This window comes from Gastrolobium bilobum, unplaced genomic scaffold, assembly GCF_033153095.1.
Source record: "Gastrolobium bilobum isolate Gb01-03AN ecotype WA unplaced genomic scaffold, APGP_CSIRO_Gbil_v1 utg45580, whole genome shotgun sequence".
In the NCBI taxonomy this organism is placed as follows: Eukaryota; Viridiplantae; Streptophyta; class Magnoliopsida; order Fabales; family Fabaceae; genus Gastrolobium; species Gastrolobium bilobum.
This window is the reverse complement of record NW_026895669.1, coordinates 143,115-158,006: the sequence shown is the minus strand read 5'-3', so window position 1 is coordinate 158,006 and position 14,892 is coordinate 143,115. Positions and strand designations below refer to the sequence as shown.

The following is a 14,892-nucleotide window of genomic DNA, read 5'->3' as shown; positions in this document are numbered from 1 at the left end:
GTATGTGCAACTAATGTGTCCTTTATAAAGCCTTGAGCACTCCCATCCTTTGAGCTAGCTCTTGGGATGGTGTATCCTAAGGTTCTTTACAATGTGACTCCGTCCATCTAAATCCTTAGCATGAGACACCATTTCATATTATTATTTTTTGTCAATGTAAATAATGCACAAAACTAAATATAATTAAAGGAAAAATATTTCTCCGGTCACTGGATATGAAGTTATTGCCAGTGAACTCAAAACGATGTAGTTTTGGGTTATAAAATTAAAAAATTATAATGATAAAAACTAAAATAATCTTACAATATATTATAATTACAAAAATACCTTCATTTTTGTCCCAAAACAACATTATTTTGAGCTTACTAAAGATAACTTATCTCTGTCAAAGAATCGAGAGTAGAAATCCTTTATCCTGTAATTAAATACAACATGAAAATTTCGTATTATATTTGAACCCCTAATTTCGCAGTGGTATTTATTAGACATTTCGTTTCATATGTTGTCAGTCGCAAGGTTCGTTTTGCAAATCCAAAAAACACAAAACCAAATCCTCCTTCCACTAATACACGTCCACGTGTCCAGTGGTTATATTATCTTATCCGTGAGATAAGATGCTACGGTGCTCTTCTCAATCGTATCTCAGCCTCTCGTTTCCACCGAGGCCAAAGAAAAAGAGGCAAAGAACAGTGCCTTTTCAATTTCACAAGCCCACTCATTTCTCACCCTTTTCTCTCCCTCTCTGCTTCTGCTTCTGCTTCTACTTCAGAAAAAAAATAAAAAATAAAAAATAAAAAGAATGGCTTCGTTGCAGCACACCACAGCTTCACTTCAATCCAAACACATCCACTCCAGAAACATCCTCACCCAGAAACCAATCCTCAACCTCTCCCTCTCCGGCACCACATTCCCTTCCCTCAACCTGAAATTCGGCCTCGGCGCCGCCGCCGCAACTACCTCCCGCCGCTCCAACGGAGTTCTCGGAGCCAGAATGTCCGCGACCGTTGCCGCCAGCTACGCCTCCGCACTCGCCGACGTGGCCAATTCCAGCAACACCCTCGACGCGACCACCACCGACGTGGAGAAAATCGATGAAATCTTCTCTGACCCCAAGGTGTTCGACTATTTCTGCAACCCAACCATCGAGGTGGAGAAGAAGCGTAAGATGGTGGATGACATTGCCACGTCATCGGGGTTTCAGCCACACACCCGAAACTTCCTGAACGTGTTGGTGGATTCGCAGAGGATCGATGTGATTCAGGAGATAGCGAAGGAGTTCGAGCTCGTGTTTAACACGTTGACAGACACAGAGCTTGCTGTCGTGGCTTCAGTGGTGAAGTTGGAATCTCAGCACTTGGCGCAGATTGCGAAGCAAGTGCAGAAGCTCACTGGGGCCAAAAATGTGAGGATTAAGACCGTTATTGATCCAAGTTTGGTGGCTGGTTTCACAGTTAGGTATGGGAGTTCTGGGTCCAAGTTGATTGATTTGAGCGTCAAGAAGCAACTAGAGGAAATTGCTGCTCAGCTTGATTTGGGTGATATCAAACTCGCTGTTTGAACCTTCCTTTGCATCCTTTATTGTTCCATTCAATTTCGTTTAACTACTACTACTTTTTTGGGTTAAGTATGTGTATGAATCCTCAAATGTGTACAAGCTTTTTATGTGCTTTTGATTTTGTTTCTTTTTCTCTCTTTTTGGGAGCAGTTTATTTCAATGGGTGAGAAAGTGTGGTTGTCATAAACAGACTGGTATATATATATATACGTATATGTTCTCTACCACGGAATTTGCATTGAGACTTGATTATTTACTTGTCTATATTTTTAATGATTTAACCTTATTATATATGAATCAGACAACCAAAACAAGTTTTTTCAAATTTCTATGATAATTATGCGTGTGACATTTCTCGAATCTGATTAAGGACTGAACTTGGAATTTTATTTTTGTTTTAATTTTCTTAGTGACTTGAAAGCGAAACTCGATATAATTCTACATAAAGGGTCATACAACATTTGACATGATTGGTCTAATGATGAGTTCTTTTTTTTTTTTGAGGAGTAAATAATGATGAACCTAATTACTTGGGTAACTTTGAACTAATAATTATTGTACGTCTAACATTCTAATGAACACTGTCCTAGACCTGGCCCAACGATGCCGGTGAACATATTCTAACGCCCATCATTAGCCATTAAGGTTCTTTGATTAGTAGACTAAGAAATTATAAACATTGTTTTCTGTTGGGCCTAACTTTGAGGGTTTGTTTTCATCATAAATATGAGGTGCACTTACACTTTGTATGATCTTGTTTTTTTGACTAAAATAGATTTTCAAAATTCAACATAATTGACAAGGCAGGAAAATCAAACAATGGATAAATCATGTATTGGATACAGCCTAGGTATCTATACCCATACGACGCGTGTTAATAATATAGCTAAAAGAGTAACAGATATTGAAGACTAGAATATCAGTAAGCCAAACTAAATTTATAAGATCTTTTAGCTGTTTGCAATATACAGCAATAACAAGAGCAATAACTGGAAACGTGTAAGCTAAAAGAACAGTAACTAGGGGTGTGTAAAATAACCAAAAAATTGAACCGAATCATGAATCGAACTGATTTTTAAAGAATCAGAGTTCACGAAGCAAACTGTTTTTTAGAACCAGTTTAAGAACCGAACCGTTTTCAAATCAAACCAAATTGATTTTTTTAAAATTTTTATTTTTATTTTTTTTCTTTTCGAAATAGGGCCGACCCGAACCGGTTCCGAACGAACCGAACCACTTCCGAATCAGTTTTGAACCGAACCGAACCATTTAAATCAATTCTGTTCGGTTTTTTAAAAAATTCGGTTCGGTTTCATCCATGCATATCCCTAACAATAACTGGTTCAAACATAAATAAATCCTTTACTGCAAGGAGGGGAAATGCAGCATTAACCTAAACCTCCTTGATGTGGATAATTAGTATCCCTTTAATTTGCTAAAAAATAGGGACATCACGATACAAAATTGCTTGTTTCATATTTAATTTTAGGGTGAATTATAAGTTAACCCCTTATACATAACTCCATTTTCAATAAACCAACCCGTGTTTACAATCAAAACAATTATCCTACTTAAAATATATAATTTAAATAATTAAGCAATTATGTTACAAAGAGCTTCCAAGTCAGTTAACTCTCACGTGATACACCCAAAAATACATTAAAAAACAGTCTATGCTCATCGTTCCGAGTCTTCCTTCCTTTTGCTCATTTTTTCTTCTTTTAATCAGTGTTCAATAGAATTTGAGCTCTGCTCTTGATTAACTAATCCTCCGACTTTCGGTGGAAGAAAAGTTAACATTAAAGGGACAAAAGCATCAATATATGATCTCGAACGATAAGTAAAACGAACTCGTAAGACATCAAAATGTGCCAGGATTATGGGTACTTGTTTAAAACTTCTTATTCATAAAACTAATTAATTTAAAAATTAATTCCTACAACATACACTGCACAGCACAAGATTGATTGTGTCGTGCATCGACTCTCAAATAGCACAAAATTGCATGTGCTTGTTTATCAACTATCAAACAGTCGCAATCGACAATCAAATAGCATAATGAGCACAAAATGCTCATGTAGCTCAAGTGCTTGTCCTGGGTTGTTCTCCTTGTACTTTACCTAGGTGTGCCTCAAAAACACCCTTAACAACAATAGGGCTCCTCACATGATGCATGCCATCGCTCCAATCTATGCTCCCAAAGAGGTATTCAGCCTTTGTTATCGACTTCATGGTCAATGTAACTCTGAATTCTCTTTTTTCACCCTTTTCTTTAAAGCTTAGAGTATCAGGCTCAACTGAAATTAGAACCTCTTTAGGTGCCTTGATGCGCACTTTATACGTGCTTGGGGACCCAACATTGGTAAGAGTACGAGTTACATTGAGAGAATGGCCAAAGTCAATGCGAGGAGTTGTGATTGATGGATAATTGAAATCTGCTATATTGAACGAGTTTGGACAATGGTAAGGCCTTTCGTTGAACAGTAAAATTACGGAACTGTTGTAGCCACGACCACACAAAAGGTTCAAATAATCAGTTGTCTTTAGGTCATATACAAGTCCAGGATCCACGGCATGATTAGGTTGGATGTGCCCTGCACCATAAGCAAATGGAGTTGCCTTTTCCAGTGTTGAATCCAGGATAGGCTTTCCAGAGTTATCTTTTTTTCTTGCTGCAAAAGGCATGAATTTTTTTTTATGTTTAGAGGGTATAAGGAAATTGAAAGACATAATCCAAAAAGTGTGTAACCAATCCACTTTACCACTGGTCATGATTGCTGACTTAATAGCAGCTGGACTCCAATCAGGATGAAGTGATTTGAGCAAGCCAGCAAGGCCAGCAACATGAGGACAAGACATTGAAGTTCCTGACAAAGTAGTGAAAGGAGTTATGCGTTTGTCAGATGATTCTTCTGTTGCATATGTGGCTTCAGTATAAGCAGCAATGATGTCGACTCCGGGTGCGGTGATATCAGGCTGAAACATAAAACAAAAATTACAATTGCATCTTCACTTCAGATTTAAGAAAGGTGAATGATTATAATCTAAACAAAATACTAAACCTTGAGGATAGCTGGCTCAAGGACATTTGGGCCCCTTGATGAAAATCCTGCCACAATTGGAGCTGGCTTTATACCCAATTCAGTTTTCACTCTAGAAATGTGAGCCACAGGGGACCTGCATCATATTCATGATATAAAATGCAATGAATAAGCTCATCTATGAAATCAAAACTAGTCAGAATTTAACAAGCCTGGAGCATGAGGAAGAAAATTACTTCGTGTGGTTGATATAATTAAAAATGTAATTGCCATCCATAAAGTTTACAAGTGAAGCAGGAAGCACATGAAGGTTAGCTTCAATTTTATTCCCTGATTTCTGGTCATTAGCCAAAATCATTCCAGCAGCGCCTGCACTAGCAGCTTCCACACCTTTCTCAACTTTACCAACATGACCACCACGAAGACAAACCAATATTTTTCCCTTCACCTTCTCCGGATCAAGAGTTCCTTTCTCGCAATGAAGGCTACAAACAATTGACAAGATTATAAGAGAATATTCCAAAGATAAAAGGCATTCAACAAGATCAACTTGGTATTATTATTCTTACGCGTCTACGGCATCAGCACCAGCAGCTACCGCATCAGCAGCACTCATCAATGGGTACAAATTATTAGATGGTAAGCTAGACTCAGAAAGGCTCGCTCCCTAACAACAGAGATAGGTTAGATGCCACGTGATATTGTAGCTTATTTAACGAGAGAAAAATGATATAGATGTACATATAACAGGAAATATAAGGTGTGAAAGAAAACATACCTTGATGATTTTCTTGTCACCAAGTGTAACATAACTTGTGAACTCTCTATCAATTGTGCTTGCAGCAACAGTGAGCACCCAAGGTTCATTGCTGGCCAAAGTTGCAGGAGAAGGTCCTTCATTTCCTGCTGAATTCACTACAATTATGCCGTGGGCATTTGCATGGAAGGACCCTATGGAAATACCACTTTCAAAATATTCGGAGGGATCCACAGAACCCAAAGAAACCGAAAGCACATCAACGCCATCACTTATGGCAGCTTCAAAACCAGCCAAAATGTCTGCATCAAAACATCTACTACCGTATGGTGATGGCCAACAAACTTTATAGGAAGCAACACGGGCTTTTGGCGATCCACCTTTTGCTGTTCCATTGCCATTGCCAAATGCACTTGCTCCAGCAACAAAATTACCCCCAGCAGTTGATAAAGTGTGTGTACCATGACCTTCATGGTCACGTGCACTAATAAACGAGGCATCTGGTTCTTGTGCCATAGCTGCCAGAAAACCTTTGTAAAAATATCTTGCTCCAATAAGCTTCCTATATATAATGAAAAAAAAAAATTCAACATTGGAGCAATAAAGAATATAAATGTCAATGATAGTAAAAGCTCAAATAAATTTTTCAATCACGCAAGGGATGCAAATCACCCCATTAGTAAGCTGAATCTGAAACATCTATCGTAAGGATCAGTTTTCCATAGTCATGACAAACTTATGCATGATATTAAACCGTTTCATAATGTCAAAATTCTTGCAACATAATGCTAACACAAGTATCTGTTTATAACAAAAGCTAATCGAATTAATAGTAACCAGGGAAGAAACAATTTATGTGATGTGTTTACGAAAAATAGTCTGCAGATAAGTTAGTATGTGTTTGTCTTATGAAAAAGTAACTTATTTTATATGTTCATTAAATGGGATAGTTTGGAGGCATTCGCAAGAATAAAAAGAATGAACCTGTTGCAACGAAATGTATCATTATTCTCTTCATTAATTTGACAGAATCCACGCCACCTTTCTGGGACTGGCCACATTCCTTCATCACTAAAACTCTTCGATTCAGGCCAAACACCTATCACATGACACAGCGTTAATAAACAAACGAGGGCGAACACTGGGCATGATGAAAATTGATTAAAAAAAGAGCTAGTAGTTGATGGAAGAATAATCAGAGCCTCCTTAAAAGTATCATATAAAGTATTATAATGAGAAAGAAAATTTATTTAGTTTAATATTTAATTTTTTTTTTTGGATAAACCGCTCTTACCCTTACATATTCCGCTCTTATACATCAAATAAGCTACCATTATTTGGTAGTTTAATATTTAATTAATTAGATATAGGATGATTGAAAATAATGTTGTTTAATATATGAGGAAAGTTATATTTACAAACTTTTTTGTTTATAAACTCTTACAAACTTTTTTGTTTATAAACTCTTACAAACTTAACTATGTACTAAGGGTAGTACATAAACCAACTCATATACTACCCTAGTGCATAGTTAAGTTTCTAAACAAAAAATTTATAAATATAACCTGTCTCTTAAGATATTTATAAGAAAAATAAAATCAAGGTAAACTAATTGGTTTTCATCAAAATCCGATAACAAGATTAATTGATAAAGTTGATTCAGTTAGAACAAAATTAACCTTGCTACCTAGCCTTATTCAAAATTTATAGGTTGGTTTATATTCTATAATTGGGTCATCTACTCAAATAAAAAACATGATTACTCTATCATGTATTAAACAGCAGAAAATCAGTGTGAATCGATAACATATCAAATGGTTCAAATCAAGTCTTATAATGCAGATCACATGCAACTGCATAAAGAAAATTTTCTTCCTTCATTACCAGAGTCTAAATTTCCAATGATGATATCTTCACCCAATGTCTCCCTCCATATTGAGGACTTTGTATATACACCATTACTCTCTAACCCAAGGAAATCCCATGAATGAGTTGTGTGTAGTTGTCGTTCTTTGTTTAAGAAGACAGTCACTACATCTGGATTCTCTGCATGCACCAATAAAGAAACACCAGATAGAAAATTAAGTAACTATTTGTCAAAATGTCTGTAGTATGCATTATGCAAAGAATAAACGTGAGATAAATGCATGAAGTTGAACTACATACATACCTGCACACTTGGCTGCTTCTTCTTCATCAAGTACTGCCGCAAAGCCATTAATATATCTACTATAAGAGTAAAAGATTGCTTCTTTGGCCTTGTCGATGCTGTGTAGGAAAATACATTGAATCAATTCAAATTGATTTCGCTACCGGAGAATTTCATGAACTTGGTGTTAAATTCTATACCTTCCAAGGTAGGATCCAAGTAAATTATACTGAGAGTTCGCGACAGTTTTAACTTCATATAATGAAGGATTTGGACCAAAAGAATGTGATCCTAAGATTACAACATAGGACTAACAAAACAAAACATAAATGACTATTAGGCCACAATTTAAACATTCAAATATATTAGAGAACTTCAACGAACACCATGATGATAAGCTTTCCATGGTCACAAAAAAATTGTAACCAGTTTCATTGTTCGAAATCAGCAAACAATAGTGAATAGTGATAGATGAAGCTTGAGACAGAACTTGCCTGTTTGATTGCTTTGCTAGGTTGCTGCAGCAGAACGCAAATAAAAAGCGAAAATAACACACGACAACTGGGTGACGACATTGTTTCTCTGATGAATGATGTTTGTTTACAAAATAAACTTGAGTTATGTGCAAAGGGTCTCTTGCTTGTATTACAGGGCCTCTCATTTCTATTTCTAATTTTAACATGTTCAGGTTATCTAATGAACTTCAATCATTCAACAACATTTTTTGTGGCTGATTGAAATCAAATCAAACCAACCTCGTTCTGTGAACGACAATTAAGGAGGAGCCACGTAAGGTGGGAAAATCATTTAACATTTTTCATGAGGCACAGTTTCTATTACATAAAGAAACTGAAAGAATTTTGACCATTTTTTTTTTTTTTAGAAATCATGCAAACATTGGGACAAATATCTACATAATAATTGTAATATGTAAAAAACAGAACCAATTGCCATATATTTCAAAAATACATTTTCATATGTCAAATCGAAATTAAGAAACAACGGCTTTCTCGGAACCAGAATGTCCGCCGCACTCGCCGAAGTGGTCAATTCCAACAAAACCGACGTGATGAAATCTTCTCTGACCACAAGGTGTTCTACTATTTCTCCAACCCAGGTACCCAACGATCGAGGTGGAGAAGAAGCACAAGTTGGTGGATGACATTGCCACGTCATCGGGGTTTCAGTTACACACACGAAACTTCATGAATGTGTTGGTGGATGCGCAGAGGAGAGGATCGAAGTGATTCAGGAGATAGCGGAGGAGTTTGAGCTCGTGTTTAACACAGAGCTTGCGGTGGTGAAGTTGGAATCGCAGCACTTGGCACATATTGCTTGAGGTGGGAAAATTTGTGAGGATTAAGACCGTTATTGATCCCAGTTTGGTGTCTGGTTTCACAGTTAGGTATGGGAGTTCTGGGTCTAAGTTTATTGACTTGAGCGTCAAGAAGCAACTAGAGGAAATTGCTGCTCAGCTTGATTTGGGTGATGTCAAACTCGCTATTTGATCCTTCCTTTGCATCCTTTATTGTTTCCATTCAATTTCGTTTAACTAATACTATTTTTTGGGTTAAGTATGTGTGTGAATACTCAAATGTGTGTAAGCTTTTTACGTGGTTGTTGAGATATATAATACCATACAACTAATCTGTCATTTATAAGGCATTGGGCCTTTATAAATCTTGTGATCTCAGAGCTTGATCTTCACCGTCTCCTACTTTAAAACTTTAAAAGTAAAATTAAAATAAAAAACACAAAAAGTAAACCAAAAATTGGGGTGTATCCCAAGGTTCTTTACACGGCCAGTATTTTTTCTCTTCAATAATTCATGGCGTGGAAATTGCACAGGCTCATTTTGGTTTACCTTTTGTGCTTTTTATTTATTTATTTAATTTTACTTTAAAGCGGGAGTCGGTGAGAATCAAGCTCTGATACCATGTAAAGAACCTTGGGATATACCACCTAAAAGCTAGCTCAAAAAGTGAGAGTGCTCAATACCTTATAAATGCCACATTAGTTACTCATACCATCAATGTGGGACTATGTATCTTGATTTTGTTTCTTTTTTCTCTCTTTTTGGTAGCAGTTTATTTCAATGGGTGAGAAATTGTGGTTGTCATAAACAGACTGGAATATATTGGGTATATGTTCTCTACCACGGACTTTGCATTGAGACTCGAATATTTACTGGTCTATAATTTTAATGATTCAACCTTATTATGAATCAGACAACCAAAACAAGTTTTTTCAAATTTCCATGATAATTATGCGCATGACATTTGTCGAATCTGATCAAGGACTGAACTTGGAATTTTATTTTTGTTTTAATTTTTTAGTGACTTGGAAGCGAAAGGATATAATTCTACGCAAAAGGGTTATAGTACCTGGGGTGATAATTCGCATCAAAACCAACACAACCGTTTATTTTGTGAATTGAAACGATAAGACATAAATAATTGGCAAATTTATAATGAGAAAATATTATCTTATGTCGTAGGAGAGTATTTTTCTCTCCTACACATACATAGACTTCCGTCTTGCTTTTTTTTTTTTTCTTTAAGTGAGTGGGTCTCACTCATAACTATCTCTATGACATAAGAGAGCTTCTCTTATGTCGCATGAGATTAATAAATCCCATTTATAATTTGTGTTACTTATCATGTGGATTGATTTGATATAATAAGATACAATACTCTATAAAAATATTGATTTAAGTCAATTTTGAATTCCTGAATTGACATGAAATATGATAAGAATCTTTTCAAATTAAATTTTACTAACACAAATTAAAAAAAAGTTAATTCGAACACAAATTTTTGTATAATGCGATCTAAATAGATTGTATTCAAAATTGTCATCCAAGTAATACTGTCATATCCTATTAAGTGGCACCCTAATCTCTTTAGTTGGGCTAGGAAGTTCAATTTTGGTAAATAATTTGCATGAAAATCAAATTGATAATTATTTTTAATTGAATTTATTCTGATTATAAAGCCAAATGAATACCATTTAATTATATTCTTGTTATTACTTCATTTTCACAAGATTTGAAAAAACAATTAAGATAATAGATTATTACAAAGATTGAATTGATAAAAATCATATTTTATATGAATATATATATATATATATATATATATATATATATTTATAGGATTTAGTGTTTGTCTTTTAAAGGACATAGAGTAATGTTTTTTTAAATGAGAAAAAAACACCAACAATGAAAATCATTAGATAGAAACTATCTCAACAAATTCCTAAACAGAATTATACACAACAATATTTTGATTTTAAACAATTCCTTAATCTAACACTCCCCATCAAGTTGGTGTATGGATGTCACACATGCCTAACTTGTCAATTGTCTCCTTTAAAGCTCTTCCCGACACTACTTTAGTCAAGATGTCTGCAAGTTGATCTTCTGATCTGATGAATGGTGTAGTGATGATTTTCTGATCCAATTTTTTCTTTATAAAATGTATATCCACTTCAACATGCTTTGTTCTATCGTGTTGGACCGGATTATGAACTATCTCAATAGATGTTTTATTATCACAGTAGAGACTCATAGGAAGATCATACTTGATTCCTAAATCACCCAGAATATTTTTAATCCACAGAAGTTCACAAATGCAATGTGCCATCCCTCTGAATTCTGCCTCAGCACTTGATCTTGCAACAACTTTTTGTTTTTTACTTCTCCATGTAACTAGATTGTCCTCCACTATTGTAAAGTAACATGAGGTGGATTGTCTGGTTGTTTTGTCTCCAACCCAATCAGAATCAGTGAATCCTTCAATGTTCTTCTTGCTGGTTTTTGAGAACATGATGCCTTTTCCAGGTGTTCCTTTTAGATACCTCAAAATTCGATACATTGCCTTCATGTGGTCTTCACTGGGAGAATGCATAAACCTGCTTACTATCCCTACTGCATAAACAATGTCTGGCCGAGAGTGTGAAAGGTAAATAAGCCTCCCAACTAGCCTTTGATACCTCCCAATGTCTGCCTCCACTTGATTGGGATAAATGCCAAGTGTATGATTCATTTCAATGGGATTCTCAGCTGGTTTGCAGGCCAACATTCCGATTTCTGATAGCAGGTCTAGAGTATATTTTCTCTGAGTTAAAAATATGCCATCTTGAGATCTTGCAATTTCTGTCCAGAGAAAATATTGCAGGGGACCTAAATCCTTCATTTCGGACTCAGTTGCCAGCTTATGTTCAAGGGACTTCATCTCGTCAATGTCATCTCCAGTTAGCATCATATCATCTACATATACTATTAGAATAGTTACTTTCTGTGCTCGGTGTTTATAAAACAGAGTATGATCACAATTGCTCTGTTTGTACCCAAATCTCTTCATTGCTACAGAAAATCTCCCAAACCATGCTCTTGGTGATTGTTTGAGTCCATACATGGCCTTTTTTAATTTGCAGACCAGATTTTCTTTTGACTCAGTTAGTTGTACTCCTGTTGGTATGTCCATGTAAGCTTCCTCCTCCAAGTTACCATTTAAGAATGCATTTTTTACATCAAAATATTTCAAGGGCCAGTCCCTGTTAGCTGCCAATGAGATTAATATCCTTATGTTGTTGAGTTTAGCCACCGGAGCAAAGGTTTGTTGGTAGTCAATCCCATACTTCTGTGTGTATCCCTTGGCTACTAATCTTGCTTTGTATCGGTCTATGCTCCCATCTTCTTTCAATTTCACTATGAACACCCATTTTCATCCTATTGTTTTCTTTCCACTTGGTAGAGGTGTTAGTTCCCAAGTTGAGTTACTTTGAAGTGCTTCCATCTCTAAGTTCATTGCTTTTTTCCAATTCGGGTCATCTAATGCTTCCTGTACACTATTTGGAATTGACACACTAGATAATTGGTTAACAGATAATGCATATGATTCAGATAAGCGTTGGGTAGATACATAGTTACTAAGGGAATATTTGGCTTTAACCTTGGGGTCAGGTTCATAAAATTGCTTTGGAATGTCTTTGTTAATCCGAGAGGATTTTCTGATGTGTGTGTCTGTTATTGTAGGAGAAGAAGAGATAGATGTTACCTTTGTGACAGGTTCTGGTTGAGGTTCTGGGACAACCATAGGAGGCTCTTCGGTTATGTGTGTTAGACTAGGATTTTCTGAGCGAGCAATTATGTTATCCGTGACTGTTTCAGGTGTTGTATGTTGTTCTATCTCGAATTCACCAATGTGTGCTGCATCTGGTTGAGGTCTCTGTGTTTTTTAGGCAGAGATAGGTGCTATATGAGTAGAGATCCACCATTCTTCTTCTCTATTAACTTGTGATGATGGTTGCTCCCCCTGAGAAGAAGAAGTGGAGACTCCCCCTGAATAATAAGGCTCATTCTCCCTGAAAGTGACCTCTAAAGTAACATGTATTTTGTGGAAAAGGGGATCAAAATAGCGATATCCTTTTTGAACATCTGAATATCCAACAAAAATACATTTTTTCGCACAAAGATCCAATTTAAACCTCTAAGTTTTTGGAATATGGACGTATGTGGTGCAACCAAAGATGCGGGGTTCAAGGTTAGAGGAGTGTGGGGTTGGAAAATGAGATTTAAGAGCTTGGTAGGGTGTTTGGAAATTAAGAACACTAGATGGAGTCCTATTTATAAGGTATGCTGCAGAGGTTACAGCCTCCCCCCAATAGGAGGAAGGAACATTCATTCCAAACAAAGAGGCCCTGACCACCTCCAGAAGTGTGCGGTTCATTCTTTCAGCCAATCCATTTTCTGATTATTAATGTCCTCTGTTCTATACATAGGTTCAAATTTCTTAGTGATTTAATATCACCCACTATCTTCAGATAACAAGTTTCACTCAAGAACAAAATATTACAATACTAATCTCTTTTTTGTATTTCTCACAAATCTCTCTTCTATTTTTCTCACAAGTGTTTCAACACTTTTATTTTCTCACACTCTTCACACACTTTCAATCTTTCTATGCACTCGTCTAATGCCTAACATACTATATATATATATGAAAAAATTTAATCTGATAACTTCACAACTTATTATAATCACTAGCCACCATCAATCAAATCTTTACAATATTATTGACGGATGCAATTTAGGCAGTTTTTAAAGTTTACCAAAAAAAAAAAAAATAGATAAGATTCAATATATAAAAATCTATATATTATATATTAAAGTTATCTCAGTAAAATTTTCACCGAGCAATTTTTCAAACTTTTTATTTTATTTTATTTTTTCGTTTTTTAGTAAACTCTTTTTTATGACTTTTCATTAAATTCTCTCTTTTTTCAATCTTTCAAATTTTTTAAACAGAATTTTTTTTCTCAAATTGCTTCAAAAAAATAATTTGTGAACTTTTTTTATTTAAGTTTAGTATAGAGCTATTGGTCCATTGGTTATTGTTGTCTGCTAACAGTTATGTAAGTATGCGTGTAAATAACAAGTAATATGAGACTTATTTGAGTCTCACTTATAGTTCCTACAAGAATTTTGATGTTTTTAATTTGATTAAAATTTATAATTTCTATAACTTAATTTAATCTAATACGAAAATAATAATAAAAGTAAAAAGAAAATAATCAAAAGACTACTTTGAAATAGCAGAAAATATGTTACTATTTTTTTAAGGCTTTTTTGGATTTGTTTTTTGGATTCAGTTTCAAAAGGGTGGAGCCGTGGAGAATAATAAGAAATCAAGTTAAAATTAAGTTGTTTGTTTTTTATGTAAGAATTTTTTATTTGAAAAAAATATAAAACAGAAAATTGATTAAAGGCTAAATCAGAAAAATAAGTTGATGAAAATATTAAAAAAAAATAGGTTCAGCCTTTAATTTCCTTTCCCCACAGTACTAAAAAAATGATTTGATTAACAATTTGTTCACTAAAAAATCCAGGAGAACTCTATTGCTAACTCTTAATCCCGTAAGAATTATTTTATCCAAGATTTGCCACATGCATATCTCTATGCACATAGAATCTGGAAGAGCATCATCAACCATTTGATCTGCATCCACGTGTACCTTCTTAGTTCTTACTCTCCCGATTTGCTCGATCCTTCTCTCACATGCACCTTCACGCTCCGCACTATTTGGATGATTTTTGTTTGAGAATAGAACGAAAAGTAATTTTATGGACTATGGGTTCAAGGAATCAGAATGGGGTGCTGGCTAAGACACGATTGCGATGTGGTCTGACTGTCTCAATGAACCAGGGAGAGAATGGGTTAGAGGGTTCCTTTGTTACTTGGTTCACATTTCTGATTCGGTGGTTATATTTACTATTTATTTTTATTTATAATTTCTTATAATTATATCTTAATTGTTGATTTCCGTCGTTAATCAACGGTTAAGATTTTCACAAATTAAATTTATTAATTAATTATTAATTCACAAT

The 14,892-nt window shown here is 35.2% G+C and overlaps 2 protein-coding genes and 1 pseudogene across 3 annotated transcripts; 2 read left to right on the top strand and 1 right to left on the bottom strand.

Moving 5' to 3' along the window:
* Positions 1-664: 664 nt before the first annotated feature.
* Positions 665-1,782, top strand: LOC133288557 (ATP synthase delta chain, chloroplastic). The gene has a single exon (XM_061486342.1). It carries the CDS (start codon positions 800-802, stop codon positions 1,556-1,558), a length of 759 nt encoding a protein of 252 aa, XP_061342326.1. The 5' UTR covers positions 665-799; the 3' UTR covers positions 1,559-1,782.
* Positions 1,783-3,445: 1,663 nt separating this feature from the next.
* On the bottom strand, positions 3,446-8,508 carry LOC133288533 (subtilisin-like protease SBT5.4). Of its 2 annotated transcripts, none has more exons than XM_061486322.1 (11): positions 7,981-8,508; positions 7,703-7,793; positions 7,524-7,621; positions 7,238-7,399; positions 6,338-6,452; positions 5,375-5,915; positions 5,166-5,263; positions 4,833-5,081; positions 4,618-4,732; positions 4,318-4,531; positions 3,446-4,227 (listed from the first exon to the last, which is right to left on the bottom strand). In XM_061486322.1, exons 1-11 carry the CDS (start codon positions 8,075-8,077, stop codon positions 3,638-3,640), a joined length of 2,370 nt encoding a protein of 789 aa, XP_061342306.1. In that variant the 5' UTR covers positions 8,078-8,508; the 3' UTR covers positions 3,446-3,637. The 2 variants fall into 2 exon arrangements, with proteins under 2 accessions (XP_061342306.1, XP_061342300.1); XM_061486316.1 differs by having other exon boundaries at positions 7,703-7,812; positions 7,997-8,508.
* On the top strand, positions 8,439-9,049 carry LOC133288547 (ATP synthase delta chain, chloroplastic-like; annotated as a pseudogene).
* The last annotated feature ends 5,843 nt before the right edge of the window (positions 9,050-14,892 follow it).

Coding starts and splice junctions, on each gene's coding strand:
- LOC133288557 (XM_061486342.1), top strand. CDS start 800: ATGGCTTCGTTGCAGCACACCACAGCTTCACTTCAATCCAAACACATC.
- LOC133288533 (XM_061486316.1), bottom strand. CDS start 8,077: ATGTCGTCACCCAGTTGTCGTGTGTTATTTTCGCTTTTTATTTGCGTT. Junction 7,400..7,523: donor AGAAGCAGCCAAGTGTGCAG/GTATGTATGTAG, acceptor TGGTGCATGCAG/AGAATCCAGATGTAGTGACT. Junction 5,264..5,374: donor GTGACAAGAAAATCATCAAG/GTATGTTTTCTT, acceptor CTCTGTTGTTAG/GGAGCGAGCCTTTCTGAGTC.